The sequence below is a fragment of the Pseudorca crassidens genome, chromosome 19, assembly GCF_039906515.1.
Source record: "Pseudorca crassidens isolate mPseCra1 chromosome 19, mPseCra1.hap1, whole genome shotgun sequence".
In the NCBI taxonomy this organism is placed as follows: Eukaryota; Metazoa; Chordata; class Mammalia; order Artiodactyla; family Delphinidae; genus Pseudorca; species Pseudorca crassidens.
In genome coordinates, this window is record NC_090314.1 from 57,824,452 (window position 1) to 57,844,273 (window position 19,822).

The window sequence follows — 19,822 nt, forward strand, 5'->3', positions numbered from 1 at the left end:
TCCCGAGTGTCCTGTCGGGTCTGGGGACACAGCCGTGGAGAGGGGAGAAGGGACGCGAGGGCGGGCAACAAGAGTCCTAGAACAGCACGGGAGCGGGCGGCGGGGAGGGCCGGCCGGGGCGGGCCGGGGCGGGGCGGAGGCTGCGGGCCCCGGTGGGGCGGGCCCGCGCGGGTGGCGGCGGCGGCAAGCGCTCCGCCACAGCCGGTCGCCGAACCCTGGAAGCCTGGGCGCGGCGCGCTGCCCAGCCCGGGACGGAGCCGGGCGCCGAGCGGGCCACTAGAGGGGCCCGGGGGGCGGGCCCGGTCCAGCGCGCCAGGCCGCGCCACGGGCACCGGCCCCGCGGCGCCCTAGCTCAGGCGCCCGCCGGGCTAGGACAGCACGCGCCAGCGCGCTGAACCGAGGCGCGGGGACATGCAGCGCGCGGGAGGCGGCCGGCGCGGGCTCTGGGCGCGGGCGCAGCGCCCCTTCCCCCCGGTGAGTGGCGGGCGCCGGGCCGGGGGCGCCAACTTCGCCGCCAACTTGGGGCTGGGCTCAGGCGCCGCGCGGGCAAGGACAGCGGAGACAGATGGCGCGGCACCGGGGAGAGTCTGGTGGACGCAGGGAACCCCAGGAAGGGGGCGCCGGGGGACCGGGACCCTCGGGGACCGGGCCTGGGGTTTGGACCCGGGCGGGCGGAGAAGAGGTGAGGAAGAGGCCGAGGTGACAGGCGCGCGGCGGGCGCGAGGGAAGGGCGCGGGCGAGGCGCCCAAGACGTTCGTCTCCTGGGTCGCCGAGCCCTCCAGGTCTTTCGCCCGGCACCGCGGCACCGCAGGGGAGGGTGCGGTGTGGGGACGTGGGAGTCTAGGCTGCGGGCCCCACAACTGTTGCTGCTGGAAGCCGGGCGGGGGCTGGGGAGCGGGGCTGGGGAGCGGGGCTGGGAGCTGGGGCCGTGGCTGGGTTCGGCCAGAGCGGAGGGGGCTGGAGAGGGCACGGAGCAGAGAGGACGAAAGGGGGCTGTCGGTGGCTCCAGGAGCCCGGCCCCCTGCTCCCGGAGGTCTGCTGAGCACCTACCGCGCGCATCTGCCTTCACACTCCCGCCCCTTCACCGGCTGTAAGTCCCCCAGGTCCTCCCCTCCCAGCTCTTCCTTCGGTAGAGCGCTCCCTCCTCTGACCTCAGGAAATCAGCGTGGTCTTCACCGGGTGGTGGGCTCTTCCCAAATGCTGGACCCGCGCCCGGCGGACCCAGGCTCCGAGGAGGGGAAAGGAAGGGTGGGCGAAGAGGACCTGGGAGAGCCGAGAGCCTGGGTGCGCTGGGCCCTGGCTGCCCCACCAACGTGTTGCTCTGGTCCCCCGGGGCTTCGACCAGGATCCCCGACGGCGGGGAAGGGGAGCCACTGAGCCTCCTGCGGCAGAAGGCGGTTCGTGCCAGGCCTAGGTGGGCAGGACGAGGTCCAAACGAAGGCAAAAGCACCCAGTGGCCAGAAAATCGCCAAGGGTACGTCCCACGACCCATCCCAAGGTCCTGCTGGGTGAGCGAAGGGGGAATTCCCGCGGGGCCCTGAGGCTCACCCCACTTGTCCTACTGCTCACCCGTCGGGACTTGGGGCCCAGTCCCCAGTCCTCTGACAGTGGCACTGCCCCGGCTCGATCCGACCCGGGCTATGGAGAAACTGAGGAAAGGAACTTGGGCGGCGGGAGCTCGTCTGCTCAGTCTCAGAGCCCGTCTAGTTTCTGGCTGCGCCAGTCCGTTTCCAACCTGCTCCTAAACCCCGTTAGGAATTCGAAGAGGAGCGTGAAGGGGACTGGGTAGGTCGGGAACCGGACTCCTGGGTTCTCGCTAGGGCAGGGCTGGGCTGGTACCCGCCTACAGCCCCGCCTGCCAGGCGAACTCGGCGCCCCCCACCCGCGGGGCTTGGGGTGGCGACCCAGCTTGGGGCAGTGGGGATGGGGACCTGGGAGCTGGGACCCCCTCAGAGGGTGGCAGTGAGGCGGGGGGCGCGGAGTGCGTGGTGCCCAGTTTGGCCGCCAGGAGGCGTGGCGCGGGTCCCCGCGCCCGGAGTTGCCGCCGCTGCTGCCGCCGCATCGCGAGTGTCCTTGAGCCGCGGGTGACGGTGGCCCTCGCCGCTCGCGCCCCCTCCTCCCGCGGGGGGAGCCCGATGCCACGTTCCCTATGAATTATTTATCGCTGGCCTAAAAATACCCAGAACTTCACAGCCCGAGTGTAAGAGATTCCCCCGGGGGTTCCGGGAGGAATCAGCTGGGGGGGGGGGCGGGTTCGTCTTGGAGGAGGGAGACCTCGGTGACCGCGCCAGTGGGGGCAAGGTGGAGGGGTGGTCTTCTCCCCTGGCGCCTGGGTTCAGGTCTTAGCTCTGCAAAATGGAGGGAGGGAAACCCGACGGCAAAGCTGAGGCCGCTCACTCGGAGGGCAGTGGATCCAGAGGAGCCGCGCAGCCGGGGTCCCTGGGCGCCCGGGAAACAGCGCGGTTGGTGGGCGGCCATCAGATGTCTGGGGTGTGAGTGCGCGTGCACGTCCGTGTGCGGGAGCCTGCCTGGGATTGGGGGAGCAGGGGGAAGAGAAGAGCCCTAAGCTCGTGGAGGTGCTCAGGCCGTTCAAGGTGATGCTGAGTGTCCCGGAAGTGTCACCATTGCCACTCTCCGCCGGGCTTTTGGGGGGTCCGGGAGTTCATCAAATATTAACAGCACGTTTGTGAAAGGTGCGGACGGCAAGTGGGTGGGCAGAGGTCCTTAAGACCGCAGTCCAGTATGGGGCAGGGGCAGCATGGAGTGGGCAAATTCCTGCAACAGGGGGCAAAATGATGAGGGAGACATCGCAGAGGCATAGCCAGGAGCTCCCCAACCTGGGGGGGGGGTGCTGGGGGCGGGGGAGAAGGGCAGCTGGCTTACAGCCAGACCCAGACCCTCTGTCTTCTCACCCGTGTTTCCAGAGCCGCCAGGCACTAAGGCAGGTGCTCTGTGGGAGAGGGATTTAGGTGGGGCTCTGAAAATTCTGGAATTTGTCCTGTAGACAAGAGAGAGGCAGTGGGAAGAGGACATTGTAACCTGAGGGAACAGCAGAGCAAAGGCCTGGAGATGATGACAGCAGGAGCTGTCTGGCCACCAGACCGGAGGGAGTGTGGGGTGCACGGAGGGGAGGACAGTTGGGGTGCGTGGGGCTCTGTCCATGGGACCCAGGTGTCTGGACTTCATTTGTGGGCACCAGGGAGCAGCTGTGCTCTTAGAGGAGGGGTGCAGTGGCCAGAGGACTGTTTCAGGCCAGTGGGGCAGGCGGGGGTGGGTGGATGGGAGGCGGAGAGGTGGGAGGCCAGGGGGAGGCAAGTGGGAAATTGGACGAGGCCAGGGCTCGGGGATGACCTCCTGCCTTGCGGGGGAGGCTGGATGCCTCGTGGTGCTGGGACTCTGGAGCCTGGATCTGCCCATTGCTGTTTGAAGCTCAGAGACTGGCCTGATTGGGGCCCCTCCCTCCAGGAGCATTCGGCAATCCCTCCTCATCTCCAGTCCTGTAGGACACCTTCCCAGCACAGAGAGTTTCTAGGGGCAGTCCCCCCTCAGAGCTGAGGGAGGACCTGGGTCCTTCATCTAGAGTCACGTGGTCCAAAAGAAACAAAATGAGAGCCACACGTAGGCACATTAGAAAAAGGAAAAAGAAAAGTGAAATGAATTCTAACACTATATTGTTTAACTCAATGTAGCTAAAATATTTCTTCAACGTGTAATCCATATAAAAATATTAGTGAGAGATTTTCTTTTTGTAATACAAAGTCTTCACTCTCCAGCGTGCATATTACACTTCACAGCATACCTCAGGTTGGACAAGCCACATTTAAGTGCCCAGTAGTCATACGTGACTGGTGGCTGCCGTATTTGACGGCGCGGTTCTAGAGCTCAGAGCTGGGAGGCATAAGTGGGGGAAGCTTCGGGCTTCCCAGAGGATGGGGAACCTACAGAGGTGGGCAGAGATGAGCACAGAGAGGAATTGCAAAGGAAGAAATGAGCCCGACAGTGCTCTTTGCAGGTGTGATTTGAAATCCCTCATTGGAGGTAATGGTGGGCACGGCACGCTTAGGTTCCCACCCTAGAATCACACGCCTCCAGGCTGATGTTCTAAGTCAGTGTACTGGGAAACCATACACGGGGGGAGATTTCAAGGGCACAAAAATGAGCACAGTGTGCCCTCCCCTGCCCCAAATCCTGTCTTCTCATTTTGAAATGAAACCAAGCCCAGCCTGGTCACCATTTGGCTCTCCCCTGTTCAGAAGTTTCACTGGGGATGTCATGGAGATGGAGAGGGTGGCAAAGCTGTGGCCGATGGCCGGCTGGGAGGGAGAGCTGTATCCGTGGGCACCACTCACCGGTGTGGCTGTTTGTCCAAGAGCAATGATGTTTGTTTCGCAGGGATACACGTCAGGCCCTTGGGGTAGGTTAAAAAATCCCTCACACCAGTGATGGCCTAGGGTGGCAGGTCATGTGTGAGATACCCCGAGCCCTGAACGAATCAGTGGTGACACACTCCTGCTGTGGAAGAGCTGCTACTAATTGAGGCCACAGAGGGTAGAGTAGGGATATCCAGTGCCCAGGAGGAGGGGACTTTGTGCCAAGTAGGATTATGAAGAGCAGGGCCCTTGAGGATGTTAGATTCAGTTTAGGATGGAGAAGGGGTGTGTGTGTGTGTGTGTGTGTGTGTGTGTGTGTGTTACAAGAGCTGCCTTCCTTTACCTGGCTGTGGGGCTGTCACCTATAGGATGAGGATACTGATAACAGTGGGTAGCCCTCCCACTGCTGTGAAGTAGGTCCTGTGATTACTGCAGGCAAGAAATCATGGCTCAGAGAGACTAAGCAACTTCCCCAAGATCACACAGTTAGTAAGTGGCAGAACTGGGACTTGAACTCAGGTCTCTCTGACTCATATCCATGCACTTGGTACCAGGTTAGCATTTTTTAAAAAAATAAATTTATTTATTTATTTTTGGCTGAATTGGGTCTTTGTTGCTGCACCCGGGCTTTCTCTAGTTGTGGTGAGCGGGGGCTACTCTTTGTTGCAGTGCGCGGGCTTCTCATTGCGGTGGCTTCTCTTGTTGCGGAGCACAGGCTCTAGGCGCATGGGCTTCAGTAGTTGTGGCACGTGGGCTCAGAAGTTGTGGCTCACAGGCTCTAGAGCGCAGGCTCAGTAGTTGTGGTGCACGGGCTTAGTTGCTCTGCGGCATGTGGGATCTTCCCTGACCAGGGCTTGAACCTGTGTCCCCTGCATTGGCAGGCAGACTCCCAAGCACTGCGCCACCAGGGAAGTCCCACCAGATTAGCATTTGCTGTGAACCTTCCTGGGGCAGAACCCAGATGGATGAGTTTCCAAAGGTCTGGCCTTTCTAGCCAAGCCTGATGTTCAACAGTAGAATGGAAGTAGTGAGCACCTATTCTGGTCACGTTCTTCCCGGGTCCTGCCCTCTGGGCTGCGCTTGGACGCTCAGCTAACTTCTCTGTCTCTTTCTCTTTGTCTCTCTGTGTCTGTCTGTCTCCCCCTCTCTCTGCCTCTCTTTGTGGAGGGAGGTTTCTCCCTCTTCTCTTTCATCCTCTGGGTGTGTGTCCCTCTGACTCTGGCCTTTGCCTCCTCTCTGTCATTCATCTTTTCTCTCCGTGCCTCTGTCCCCTCCCTGTGCCTATCGTGGTCTCTCCGCAGGACCCTCCAGTGGACATGGGTGGGGCCCTGGGGCCGGTCCTGCTACTCACCTCACTCCTCGGTGCCTGGGCAGGGCTGGGCCCGGGGCAGGGCGAGCAGGCTGTGACGGTGGCCGTGGTGTTTGGCAGCTCGGGGCCACTGGAGGCCCAGGCCCGTATCCGCCTCACCCCCCAGAGCTTCCTGGACCTGCCCCTGGAGATCCAGCCACTCACCGTGGGTGTCAACAACACCAACCCCAGCAGCCTTCTCACCCAGATCTGCGGGCTCCTGGGCACTGCCCGAGTCCACGGCATCGTCTTTGAGGACAACGTGGACACCGAGGCCGTGGCCCAGATCCTCGACTTCATCTCCTTCCAGACCCACGTGCCTATCCTCAGCATCAGTGGGGGCTCTGCTGTGGTCCTCACCCCCAAGGTGCCCATTCAAAGTCATGTCCCTACATCCCATGAGCCTGGAGCCGGCTGGGGCTGGGGGAGAGGGGCTGAGTCTGGGCCAGGGAGACACTTAGGTCCTGGGAACCTGGGATTGGGTGGGCCCAGCAAGGGGGTGAGGGCGGAGGGAGGCCTGGGTGAGGGAGGAGAAGGCTGTGGGAATGATGCGCCTGTGTTCTAGAAGATAAGCTTTCTGAGCTGCTTTCACACTTGTGTTTGGATGAGGGATGGGCAGGTACCTAACCCACCTCTGGTTCTGGGGCAGCGCTCGCCCACCTTCTCCCTGGTTTTCTGGCCTTCCGTGGTCAGGCTCCAGACCCAGAGGTGCAGGGCCAGGCTGGGTGTGGGATCTGATGTAGCTGGCCTGCAGTGGAGAACATCCAAGGGCAGGTCATGCCCTTGCTGTCCTGTGGGGAGAAAGCGCTAAACACACATTCACCAGCAATCACAGCTGGGGTCCTAGTCCTGAAGGAAAAACACAGGATGCCCCGAGGGAGTCCAGTGGGACCCCTTCTGGGTCTGGGGTTGATCAGAGAAGGTCTCCTAAGAAATGACACCTAAGCCGGGACCTGGAGGATGAGGGGGGGTGACAAGGTGTGTGTGTGGGGTGGACTGGGGGAGAGTGTTCCAGGCGGAGGGAGCAGGTGGTGTGAACACCCAGAGGTGAGAAGAAGCACAGAGTTTCTGAGGAACAGAGAGGAGCCTGGAGAGGGAGGCGAGGTCCCAGCCACACGGGAGGACACTTGGGTTTTACTCTAAGTAAGTGAGGAGCTGAAGAAGGTGTTGAGGGAAGACTGATCTGATTTGCCTTTCTTTTATGATTATATTTTTATTATGCGGAATTTTTTTGTTTTGTTTTGTTTTTTGCTGTACGCGGGCCTCTCACTGTTGTGGCCTCTCCCGTTGCGGAGCGCAGGCTCCGGACGCGCAGGCTCAGCAGCCATGGCTCATGGGCCCAGCCACTCTGCGGCATGTGGGATCCTCCCAGACCGGGACACGAACCCGCGTCCCCTGCATCGGCAGGCGGACTCTCAACCACTGCGCCACCAGGGAAGCCCTATGGGGAATTTTGAGCATACATAAAAGTAGAAGAGTATAATGACCCCATGTATCCCCTATCCACCCCAGGCCAACCGTGCCTCAGCCTTACCCCCACCCACTTCTCTTCTGTTTTATTTTGAAGCAAGGCCCAGACACAATATTTATTCCATCCATAAATACTTCAATACACATCTCTAGATGATAGGACTTTACAAAATAATAAAACCACCATACATCATCACATCTAAAAAATAATAAAAATTCCTTAACATCATAAAGAATCCAGGCAGTGTTCAAATCTTCCGCGTTGTCTCATAAATGTTTATTTTTATGTCTGTTGACTTGAATCAGGAACCAAATTAGGTTCCCACGTGGCGATTGGCTGGGATGACTTACGAGTCTTCCCTCTCAAGGCTCCTCCTCCATCTCTCTCTTTTTTCCTTGCAAATTTGTTTGTTGAAGGAACTGGGTTACTTGTCCTGTAGAGTTTTCTCGGAGTTGCTTTTTTAAAAGATTGGGACAGTCGCAGTGTGGTGAAATCTTGGAGGGGCTGCAGTGGCAGCAGGGAACCCACAGCTAGGAGAGGCTTGCGCTAGCCCAGGCTCGATCTTGCAGTGTCCTGGGCGTTTGTGGTGGCAGAGGCAGTAGAGAGGAAGAACATTCTCATCCCCAGGGCTGCATAGAGGATGGTGCTTTCCCAGTTACCTGTGGGCCTGACATTAGCTCTCAGCACAGTGGTTCTCCACCCACACAGTGCTTTAGAAAAATACAGACACCCAGTGTACCATGTCTAAGATTCCCATTCAGTTGGTCTGGACTAGCGGGCTCAAGAGTCACCTAAAGAGCTTGTTGAAATACAGATTCCCGGGCGCCATCCTCAGGGATTCTGATCCAGCAGGTGAGCACTGAGCCCGAGAATCTGCATTTCCTACAAGCTCCCAGCTGACGCTTCTGCTGGTTTGCGGTCCAGCCTTGGTCAGGCACGAATATTTAAAAAAATCTCTCCAGGGCATTCTAATGGGCGGCAGGGGCTGGGAACCACGTGCGGGGCGCGCGGGCGGGAAGGAGGTTATCGCGAGACTAGGGCTCCCGGGACACTCAGCACCTTCCGACGCAAGGGTGTGTGGGAGTTGACGGAGGGAGTGGAAGTTGGGGCGGGGCGGGACTCGGCTCGCCCCACCCCCCGCTCAGGCCCCACCCCTCCCCCTAGGAGCCGGGCTCCGCCTTCCTGCAGCTGGGCGTGTCCCTGGAGCAGCAGCTGCAGGTGCTGTTCAAGGTGCTGGAGGAGTACGACTGGAGCGCGTTCGCCGTGATCACCAGCCTGCACCCGGGCCACACGCTCTTCCTCAAGAGCGTGCGCGCCGTCGCCGACGCCAACTACGTGGGCTGGCGGCTGCTGGACGTGCTCACGCTGGAGCTGGGCCCCGGCGGGACGCGCGCCCACACCCAGCGCCTGCTGCGCCAGATCGACGCCCCGGTGCTGGTGGCCTACTGCTCGCGCGAGGAGGCCGAGGTGCTCTTTGCCGAGGCGGCCCAGGCCGGCCTGGTGGGGCCCGGTCACGTGTGGCTGGTGCCCAACCTGGCGCTAGGCAGCACCGACGCGCCCCCCGCCGCCTTCCCCGTGGGCCTCATCAGCGTCGTCACCGAGAGCTGGCGCCTCAGCCTGCGCCAGAAAGTCCGCGACGGCGTGGCCATCCTGGCCCTCGGCGCCCACGGCTACCGGCGCCAGCACGGCACCCTGCCCGCCCCGGCTGGGGAGTGCCGCGGCCACCCTGGGCCTGTCAGCCCTGCCCGGAAGGCCTTCTACAGGTGGGCACCTGCCCAGGGCATAGGATGGCCACGAGTGGCCATGAGTTTGGGCTCACTGATCACACCTCCCACTAGGTGTGTGCCTGGGGCCAAGTGACCTCACTTCTCTGGGCCATTGTTTCTTCATCTGAGAAAAGAGCAGGGTGTGAGGGTGTGGTGAGGATCTCGGGGGTCAACACAGGGAAACAGAACAATAATTACACAAATGCTACCTGTTGGTGGCGGTGATGAGGCAGAAGGTGGGGGAGGGCACAGCTGGTCCTGGTCAGGGCTAAGAGGACCCTGGCTTCTCCCCCCTCGCAGGCACCTACTGAATGTCACCTGGGAGGGCCGGGACTTCTCCTTCAGTCCTGGTGGGTACCTGGTCCAGCCCACCATGGTGGTGATCGCCCTCAACCGGCACCGCCTCTGGGAGATGGTGAGAAGGGGGTGAGCCCAGGGGCCCTCGGTGTCCTTTCATTTTATCCCCCCCTCTTGTCCCACAGCTGAGCAGAGTCCCTTCTGTCCCTCATCCAGCCCCTCATCCTTCAGGTCTCAGCTGAAACATTTCCACTGAGAAGCCTTCCAGGTCTCCCGGGGGTCTGAGGCAGCCCTGCTCGGGGCTCCCACAACACCCTTCACTATAGAACTTATCAAGCACTCTTATTACACAGTCCTGCCCCTGAAGGAGTAACCCACAGCTATGCTGGCTAGACGGACATGTAAACAACTAGAATTTGGGGTGGTCAGTGCTTAAGAAACAATGTTTGCAAAGCACTATGGGAATAGAGAGGAGGGGCAGAAATTAGTTCTGCCTTCAAAGGAGGAAACTGGGGAAGGCTTCACAGAAGTTGGGATATTTGGGCTGGGCTATGGATGGTTGAGTAGGAGCCCATCGGGAAGGGATAGTAGCCTGGTATAGACTGAGGGGAAGGAGGGTTTAGAGTTTTTTTGTTTTATTTTGGTTTTGGTTTTGGTTTTTGCCATGCCACGCAGCTTGTGGGATCTTAGTTCCCTGACCAGGGATTGAACCAGGGCCCATGGCAGTGAAGGTGCCGAGTCTTAACCACTGGACTGCCAGGGAATTCCCCTGGAGCATTTTTAAGTGATGCGTTTGGAGGTGTGGGGACTGGGGAAGAAGGGTAGGGTGATGGAGATAAATTGGACCTGTGAAGGGTCTTGAGTGCTGGGCTAAGGACTTTATGTGAAGCTTGGGGGAATGAGTGCGGTGTGACAGGCTCAGGTCTGGGCTTTAGGAAGAGGCCGTGAGCCAGCAGCAGTGTGGAGGCTGGACTGGAAAGTGGGGGACCAGAAGCCGGGGAGGCTGCAGGGAGCCCTCTCCTTGGCCAGCCCCTTGCCCCGACTCTCCTGTTCTCCAGGTGCTCCCGCCCCAGGCCCTGCTTCGTCCTGCCCCGAGTGACCTTAGGTGTGGTGGGAGGATTCTTGGTCCTGCAGGCCTCGCCCAGAGGCCCCACCTATAGCGTGGGCTTAGTGGGGCTGAGGGTCCCGGGCTGAGGCCGGTCATCCTCTGCAGGTGGGGCGCTGGGACCATGGTGTCCTCCACATGAAGTACCCGGTGTGGCCTCGCTACAGTGCTTCCCTGCAGCCCGTGGTGGACAGCCGGCACCTGACGGTGGCCACGCTGGAAGAGCGACCCTTTGTCATCGTGGAGAGCCCCGACCCTGGCACAGGCGGCTGCGTGCCCAACACTGTGCCCTGCCGCCGGCATGGCAACCACACCTTCAGGTCCGCGAGAACACCCGGGAGGCCCGGTGTGAGCCGTGTGCCGCCGTGCGACGGCGGGCGTTGTGTGTGCCTTATGCTTGGGTATAGGGGTGGGCGTCCACCAGCCAGGCTGGGAGGAGCCGCTGGCTCTGACCCCTGCTGGTCTCTTGGTGGCAGCAGTGGTGACACGGCCCCCTACACCAAGCTTTGCTGTAAGGGCTTCTGCATCGACATCCTCAAGAAGCTGGCCAAGGTGGTCAAGTTCTCCTACGACCTGTACCTGGTGACCAACGGCAAGCATGGCAAGAGGGTGCGCGGCGTGTGGAACGGCATGATCGGGGAGGTAGGCCCGCCCCCAGGCCACCTGAGCCCGCCCACCTGCCCGCCTGCTGCCCTGGGCCCCATCCATCCGTCAGCCACCCCCGGATATTCCTTAGGTGTTTCCTCCTGGTCTGGGGATCAGTCAGGGTGGGACCCAGGCCCAGCTCCTAAGGGTCTCCGAACTGGCAGGGGCACTGTGCTGGCACCAATGATGACCCCTCGGGTCAGTACTGAAAGTGGAGCTCTGAGGACCCAAGTGGGAACAACTGACTCAGCTGGTGGGTGCTGGATGCGGGGCTGGGAGAGGAGTGGGGGAGTCCTCCAGCCTGCGGGAGCCCCTCCTCTGATCCGGGCCTGACCCCCAGGTGTACTACAAGCGGGCAGACATGGCCATTGGCTCCCTCACCATCAATGAGGAGCGCTCCGAGATCGTGGACTTCTCTGTGCCCTTCGTGGAGACGGGCATCAGTGTGATGGTGGCTCGCAGCAACGGCACCGTCTCCCCCTCGGCCTTCCTGGGTGCGGCTCGGGGTGGGCAGGGATAGTGCAGTGGACGTGTGGAGCGTGGGTGGAGATGGGGAGCTTGGGGTGCACCCTCAGAGAGCAGCACTGCAGCCTTGGGTCCTTGGAGGTTAGCCAGAGGCCTGAGCTATAATAGGTGGGTAGAACGGAGAGGGAAGAGGTGACGTCCAGGTTCAGTCCTGAGCCTGGGTGCTCGGTAAGGGCGGGGGATGGGGAGAGCGGGGTAAAAGGTGGCACCATTGTGAAGGACAGGACAACCAGCGAGGCAGGCTGCCTTCAGGAGGTGCCTCGTGGGCTGCGACATTGGTTTTTGTTTCATTTTTTGGCCTCGTGGCTTGCGGGATCTTAGTTCCCTGAGCAGGGATTGAACCCGCACCCTCAGCGGTGAAAGCGCAGAGTCCCAACCACTGGACCGCCAGGGAACTCCTGGGCTGGGCCGTTGGGACAAAGGGAGAAGATTCATGGGGGGGTTGGAGGAGCCAACCCAGAGCACGGGAAGCCGGGCTAGTTTCTGACTTGATTAGAAATTCAGCATTTCTTGGGCAGCTCCCTTGTGCCGGGTCCTGTGCCAGGTGCTGGGATCTGGCCATAGTCCTGGCCTGCCCAGAGCGCCTAGTCAGAAGTTCAGGTGGGACTTGCAGTGTGGGATGGTTCAAAGAGCCCTGAGGACAGCTGAGCCTCTCGACCAGGAGCAGAAGAGAGAATCCCAGGTCTGCCTCTTCCTGCTGTGTGACCTTGGGCAAGTCACTGAACCTCTCTGAGCAGGGTTCCTCAGCCACAGGGAAGGCAACAAACTCCACTTCATAGGATGGGCATTGTATCGAAGGAGCAAATGATTTGGGTAGTAATGACTTCTCACTCAGGGAGACTGAAGTGATTTTGTCAGAAACCTCAGGTCGGTCTCCCCAGCCCCTCAGGCCTCGGTTTCTGTGTCAGTAGGATGAGGGGTAAGGCTTGGCTTCAGAGCTCTGATTCCAAGCAGCTCACCCACGCTGGGCCCGGGGTGTGTGTGTGGCGGGGGTGGAGTTCCAGACCCAGGAGCGTGGGCAGCGGTGCTGGTGGCGAGGAAGGAGAGGAGGAAAGCAGAGGGAGTTCCCTGAGATTGCTCCTGTGGCTTTGAGGGGCCACCCTCAGGGGCTGAGGGGTGGAAGAGGTTGCAGGCAGGGGCGGGGGGATGGGAGGGGAAAGGGAAAGAGCATGGGGTGCTGGCCCTCTTTTGTGAAAGGAAGTGGGGGGAAGAGGGAGAATGAGAGCCAGGGGAGATGTGGAATCAAAGGGAGGTTTCCTAGGGTGGGTGATGGGTGATGGGACCCTGGCCCAGGGCAGATGGAGGGGAGAGACCAAGAATGCTGGGGAGCCTGACCTCCCTGGGGGATGGCGTCTCTCCTGGGGCTCCACTGCTCTGAGAGTCAGAGACCCCTGAGCTCAGTCCACGGGGCTGATATGACCACATGGACCCACCTGTCTGCACCCAGAACGCCTGAGCTGTTGGGGGGAGACACAGCGCCGCCTCCTCTGAACCTCCTGCCTCTGTCCCCAGAGCCCTACAGCCCTGCTGTGTGGGTAATGATGTTTGTCATGTGCCTCACCGTGGTGGCCATAACCGTCTTCATGTTCGAGTACTTCAGCCCCGTCAGCTACAACCAGAACCTCACCAGCGGCAAGAGTCAGCTCCCACCTGGGCCCGGGGGCAGGGGCAGGGCTGGCACTCCCAGGAGGGGTGGGCTCAGGGCCAGAGGGGCCCTTCAGAGAATGCCCCATGGGGGAGGTCCCTGACCTTCCGACAATATGCAGGGGGCCAATCAGATACATGAGAGAGAGAGAGAAGCAAGGTGAGTTGATGTGCCCTGGGGTGGGGTCAGCCAGGGATGGGGTCTCCACCCAGGACAGAGCAGAGACGGGAGCCGTGGAGTTGGGTGGGTTGAACCTGACCCCCTCTGTGCCGGGCAAGAGGAGCACCAGTGTCCCCCCTTTCACCCCCAGAGTCTGGGGGCCCGTCCTTCACCATCGGCAAGTCTGTGTGGCTTCTCTGGGCACTGGTCTTCAACAACTCGGTGCCCATCGAGAACCCCCGGGGCACCACCAGCAAGATCATGGTCCTGGTCTGGGCTTTCTTCGCCGTCATCTTCCTCGCCAGCTACACCGCCAACCTGGCCGCCTTCATGATTCAGGAGCAGTACATCGACACTGTGTCTGGCCTCAGTGACAAGAAGGTTCTGGAGCCCCAGAGGGTGCTGTTGGAGGGTGGGGGGGATGCCGCAGCCAGGGGCAGGCCTTGGGTGGGACACAGGACAGTTGGAATCAGTGGAATTTGAACTGGAGGCGGGAGCAGGCAGAAGGGGGGGAGCCTGGGGAGGAGGGGGCTGGGGACGGGGACAGGGAGAGACGGCTCAGGTCCACTGACTAAGTGGCCTTGAGTAAGTCTCTCCCTGTCCCGGCCTCAGTTTCCCCGTTTGTAAAACACAGGCGTGGGCTGGACAGTCCCTAAGACCATGCTGCGCTCGCTATTCAAGTCCAGACTGGGGGGATGGGGTCGGGGCCGGGTCGGCTGGAGGGTCGGAGGAGGGGTTATGAATGGCGCTGCCCTCTGCGCGCAGTTCCAGCGGCCTCAGGATCAGTACCCGCCCTTCCGCTTCGGCACCGTGCCCAACGGCAGCACGGAGCGGAACATTCGCAGCAACTACCGCGACATGCACACCCACATGGTCAAGTTCAACCAGCGCTCAGTGGAGGACGCGCTTAGCAGCCTCAAGATGGGGTGGGTCCGCAGTCCTGCACCCACCCCCTGACTGTCTCTACCCACGTGTCTCCCCGAGAGACCCAAGGTGGGACGGTGAGACTGGGTTGCCATGTAGGACCCCCGGGGACGGGGTGAGGAGGCCCTGGGGCAGAGTGCAGCTTGAGGACGCCCACCAGAGCCCAGAGACGCAGCTGTGGTATTGACCAAGGTTCAGCCGTGCCCTCAGGTGTTGGTTGTCGCCTTCTTAGGATCTTTAGGGGCCTGGAGGGCAGAGAGGGTGTGTCCTCTGGAAGCAGAGTGTCCCCTGGCCTCTCTGAGGAGGAGGGTAGGTAGGGTTCTGAAGCTGCGGGAGGGGGCTTCTCTGCACCAGGACCCCAGACAACTAGAGAAGGCTCTGCCCATCCATCCCTCCTGGGTGGTGGTCAGTGGGCCCACGTGGCCCAGACCCCTGTCAGGCCCCAGGTTTGGTGCCCTGAACCCCACTTGATCCCTGGCCTGAGGGCTCAGCCTGTCCCCAGGAAGCTGGATGCCTTCATCTATGACGCTGCTGTCCTCAACTACATGGCGGGCAAGGACGAGGGCTGCAAGCTGGTCACCATTGGCTCTGGCAAGGTCTTTGCCACCACTGGCTACGGCATCGCCATGCAGAAGGACTCCCACTGGAAGCGGGCCATAGACCTGGCGCTCCTGCAGTTCCTGGGGGACGGTGGGTGCAGCCGCTGATGGGGGCTGGGGTGGGTCCCAGGTGGGCCACAGAGCCCGTGGTCGGGACAGCTGCCCGACGGCTGGTCAACATCTCCACCACTGTCCTCTGAGTGCCCAGGGCCCGCGGGCATGGAGAGAGGTCTCTGGGGGTGAGAGGTGGGTGCAGTGGCTGGGTGGCGGGTATTAGGAGCAGCTGGATGGAGACGTGGGGAGGGGTTGGTTTGCCGGGAGGGAGCAGGAACTAGCTGGGGAGCCCTTGCAGGATGGGAAGACAGGAAGGAGCTCAGGCCACACGGTGGAGGTTGGGGGCATCTGAACTCCTTTACTTTTCCCCAAGACCCCTCCCCTCCATTGCCATCTTGAGATGACCTGGGGTAGTGCCAACAGCCTGCCTAATCCCAGAGCCAGAACCCAGGTGTGCCTTGGTACCCCGGGGGCTCACATGTGCGAGCGGTCCGGCTGGGCTGCCCCAACACCCAGAGAGAGCTTTGAATTTAGAGTCCCAACCGTATGAGATAAAGAACTGTCTGGTTTTCCATCAGTGCCGTAGAATAATGCGAGTGATAACATGAAGGTGCCTGCAGCCTCCTTGGGGGCCGAGGCCTTTTGTCTCTGTGGGCCCAGCTCCATGCCTGGCGTGTAGGTGGTCAATAAGTGTTTCATGAATAAATGAATGATAAAATTTATGCAGTCGACAAGCCTTTGCTGGGCATGTGGAGTGTGGGCTTGTGGGAGGTGGGCATGTCAGAGGCTGGCATCCCCCCCCAGCTCCCACTCTGCTCTCCTTCCTTCCTGCTCATTGACACCCCCTCCCCCCATCCTCCCCTGCCGGGCTGGATCCCCGTGTGGTCCTACAGGGGGGTGGTACCCTGGCCCCAGACCCCTCCTCACTCCAGGCTTGGGTGAGCACTGGAAGGGTCCTTCCTGAGCCAGGTGTGCCTCGCCCCCACCAGGGGAGACCCAGAAGCTGGAGACGGTGTGGCTCTCGGGGATCTGCCAGAACGAGAAGAACGAGGTGATGAGCAGCAAGCTAGACATCGATAACATGGCCGGCGTCTTCTACATGCTGCTCGTGGCCATGGGGCTGGCCCTGCTGGTCTTCGCCTGGGAGCATCTGGTCTACCGGAAGCTGCGCCACTCGGTGCCCAACGCGTCCCGGCTGGACTTCCTGCTGGCCTTCAGCAGGGTGGGTGCCCACTCCACCCTAGACAGGCCCCAGCTCCAGGGGCAGCAACCCAGCTAAGTCAGAGCTGGCCATGGCCCCATTTACAGATGTAAAAACTGAGGTCTGGAGAGGTGGCATGGCCTGCCAGCATCACACAGCAGGTGAGAAGCAGAGCCCTTTTCCAGCAGGCAGGGCAGGACTTTGGAGCCGGGCTGACCGGGGTTCGAGTCCTCACTGCCATTTACAAGCTGTGTGACTTTAGGAGAAGGAGTTACCCTCTTGGTGCCTCGGAGAGCTCCACTGTAAGCTCTCCCAGCAGCACACAGTAGGAGCTTAACAAATGTTAGTTACTTCCTGGGACTTAGAGACACCTGGGCTGATGCTTCCCACCTGGGCGTGGGGCGTGGGGCGTGGGGCAGTCCCGGAAGGGTGGGCACCGCTCACGCCGTGTCGGTCTCCTGCCTCCCGCCCAGGGCATCTACAGCTGCTTTAGCGGGGTGCAGAGCCTGGCCAGCCCCGCGCGGCCGCCCAGCCCGGACCTCACCGCCGGCTCGGCCCAGGTCAGCGTGCTCAAGATGCTGCAGGCGGCGCGCGACATCGTGACCACGGCGGGCGTGAGCAGCTCCCTGGACCGCGCCACGCGCACCATCGAGAGCTGGGGCGGCGGCCGCCGTGCGCCCCCGCCGCCCGCCTGCCCCAGTCCGCGGCCGCCCACCCCCGGCCCGACCCCCGAGCCGAGCCCCACGGGCTGCGGGCCGCCGGGCGGGGGCCGCACCGCGCTAGGGCGTAGGGCCCCGCAGCCCCCGGGCCGCCCCCCGACGCCCGGGTCCTCCCTACCCGACGTCTCCCAGGTGTCCGGCCGGCCGGCCTGGGAGGCGCGGTGGCCGTCGCTGACCGGGCGCGGCGGGCGGCACCTCTCGGCCTCCGAGCGGCGCGCGCTCCCGGAGCGCCCTCAGTCGCCCGAGCGCTGTCACTACAGCTCCTTCCCTCGAGCCGACCGGTCAGGGTGCCCCTTCCTTCCGCTCTTCCCGGAGACCCCCGAGCCCGAGGACCTGCCGCTGCTCGGGCCGGAGCAGCTGGCCCGGCGGGAGGCTCTCCTGCGCGCGGCCTGGGCCCGAGGTTCGCGCCCGCGCCACGCTTCCCTGCCCAGCTCGGTGACCGAGGCCTTCGCCCGGCCCAGCTCGGAGCCCTCCCGGTGTGCCCGCCCGGCCTGCGGGCGCTGGACGCAGGCGCAGTCGATGCGGCTGCCGTCCTACCGGGAGGCCTGCCAGGAGCGGGTGTGGGCAGGAGCCCCCCCCTGGCCGCATGGACAGCACGCCTGCCTCCACGCCCATGCCCACCTGCCGCTTTGCTGGGGGGCTGTCTGCCCTCACCTCCCACCCTGTGTCAGCCACGGCCCCTGGCTTCCTGGGGCTTGGGGGCCTCCGGGGCACAGGGGCAGGACTCTGGGGCTGAGCACAGAATACAGGGACACTGGGGGGCTGGAAGAGGTCAGTAGGGTGGCCTGTGGGATGCACGGCTTCCCCCGACCGTGCAACTGGAGGCGGATCTCCAGCTTGGAATCGGAAGTGTGACGTGTCAGCTATTCTGCTCAGCTGGACTCTCTGCCTGGCACTGCCAGCGTTGGGGGGTAGGTGGGCTCAGGCTTTTCTGGCTTCTGCCATGAAATCCTGGCCATGGGAACCCAGTGACAGATGATGTCTTCCATGGTCAGCTCAGCGACCTCAGCAGCCTCAGGTCCTGGTGTGGGCTGGGCTTTTGCTATCTTCTTATGCAAATCCCTTCCCACCTGGCCTGGAGTCACAGGGAGCAGTGGGGTCTCCCTGCCCTGCTGTGAGCCAGTCCCTGGTCGTGGCTTCTGGGGGCTTGGTGTGGGAGCATGGAGGCTGGAGCTCGGTGTTGGGGCAGGGTGGTCCTGCTCCTGGCTCCAGCTGGCTGGAGTTTCTTCTCCTCAGAGTGCTGGGACATTAAACAAACCTTTTACAGCCCACTGGTCCTGGCTGCCTCATTCTGCATCCCTGGAGGGGGCACACCAGAGCTGGTAGGCAACAGGAGCATCATGGGAGTATCCCAGATGGGGTGTCTGCCTAGAGCAGGTGGGCAGCTCCCTTTGTGGAGTATCCGGGAGGCAAGGCTGAGAGAGGGCTCCAGGCAGCAGAAGCCACTTGGTATTCAGTGCCAGCTCCCGCCCGCTCTGGTGCCAAATGAGACAAATGTGCTCAGCACGGGGGCTCTGGTGGTGATGGATGGAGCTCATCCTTCAATCTCCTTGAAAAGAAGGGCTCGTGCTAGGGGCTCTGGGGGTTCTGCCCCGCCAGGGGCCCCCATGGGAGCCTGACAATGTTATGGTGGAAACGCAGGGAGGTCTGTTGTGGGGAACCTGCTGGGCTCTCTTGGGCCCTGGCCAGCTGTGTTCGCCCCGCGGTGGCTGTGCAGGGCTCGGACTGCCTGCTGGCTCTGGAAGCCTGGCATGGGTGGCTTCCGGGGTCAGGCACGGCTCAGCCTTGGGAGGGAAAGACCTCCAGGTCAGAGAATCTGTCCCACATCTCAGTTCTCTGTCCTCCCTCTGGGGCTCTCAGCCCCACCTCCTTCCTCTGTCACATGTCACTGGCTGTGAACCATCTAAAAAGATGGCTCTTGCATACCATTTTCAGTGCTTTCACCTCTGTGGTTACATTTAGCCCCACAATGACTAAAGCAAGCCAGCCCTCCTTCCATCCATTCCGCAAACACGGTGAGCATAATTGGTGCCGTTAGAGCCTTTTCTAACTGTGAGCCTGTGAAGTCCAAGGCCTTGTTGTCCCCGGCAATTTGGGTGAAGCAGGGCAGAAACTTAACTCCATGTAGTAGGGAGGGGGCTGGGGAGGGCAGTGCTGGATGCCAGTACCACGTGCGGCCACGGCCCAGTGCCCTTACCCACATGGCTCCTTGTTGGCTCCCAGCAGGCTGGGTCCCCTCTCCAGTCTCCAAATATTCTACTGCTGGGGCTGGAGCCATGAAAACTGGAAGTTTTTTTGTTTAGTTTTAGGGGTGAGAGCCGCTGAAATGGTAGAGTGGCGGAAATTGCCAATACCCCTCCGTTCCTGGCTGGAGGGCCTGACAACCGCAAGAATGTGTGCCCCCCCAGCCCATTATAGTCAATTTCACATTCTCTGCCCCATGGATTTTCACGGATCCAGGTCCAGGATGGGGGGGGGGCGCTCAAAAACAGGTTGTGAGTGTGAGTCTAAGGGGGGTGCTAGAGGCCAGTGCCGCGGAAGGGAGCTTGACCTTGGTTGCAGCCACTGGAGGTGAGAGGGTTAACCGCTGGCCACCAGCCCCTGGACCTGAGCTCCCTGGGTCAGGGTCTGTGCGCAGCGCTGGGCGGAAGGCTGCAGCAGGTGACGCCTGGAGGAGTTGCGAGGGCCAGGCTGCTCTCTGCTCGCTCTCCAAGATCATTAATAACCAAGAACTGGAAAGATAATTAAGAACCACATGTGGAGCTGAGCCTGCTTCTGACTGGCTCTGACAAGGGGCCAATCCTGCTCCTGGGGCCGGGCTCCTGGCCGCCTTGCTCCTTCTCTAAGAATGTATTCTGAGGAGAAGTGAGTCCCATGGGGAGTGGGGGCAGGAAGGATGCTTCCTGCCCCTCTGCGGGAGGACCGAGGAAGGGTCCTGCATTATCAAGGGGAGGACAGAAAGCCTGGCAGGGGAGGAGGGAGCCAGCTGTGTGG

General features: G+C 61.6%; 1 protein-coding gene across 8 annotated transcripts; it reads left to right on the forward strand.

Annotated features, from left to right (window-relative positions):
* The first annotated feature begins 319 nt into the window (after positions 1–319).
* Positions 320–18,094, forward strand: GRIN2C (glutamate ionotropic receptor NMDA type subunit 2C). Of its 8 annotated transcripts, none has more exons than XM_067716866.1 (13): positions 320–474; positions 5,672–6,085; positions 8,354–8,952; positions 9,256–9,370; positions 10,466–10,677; positions 10,834–10,999; positions 11,343–11,496; positions 13,040–13,165; positions 13,483–13,712; positions 14,097–14,257; positions 14,758–14,945; positions 15,898–16,130; positions 16,583–18,094. In XM_067716866.1, exons 1-13 carry the CDS (start codon positions 412–414, stop codon positions 17,681–17,683), a joined length of 3,762 nt encoding a protein of 1,253 aa, XP_067572967.1. In that variant the 5' UTR covers positions 320–411; the 3' UTR covers positions 17,684–18,094. The 8 variants fall into 8 exon arrangements, 7 of the variants coding, with proteins under 7 accessions (XP_067572967.1, XP_067572965.1, XP_067572966.1 ...); XM_067716864.1 differs by lacking the exon at positions 320–474 and adding an exon at positions 512–682; XM_067716865.1 differs by lacking the exon at positions 320–474 and adding an exon at positions 513–682 and having other exon boundaries at positions 10,837–10,999.
* Positions 18,095–19,822: the final 1,728 nt, after the last annotated feature.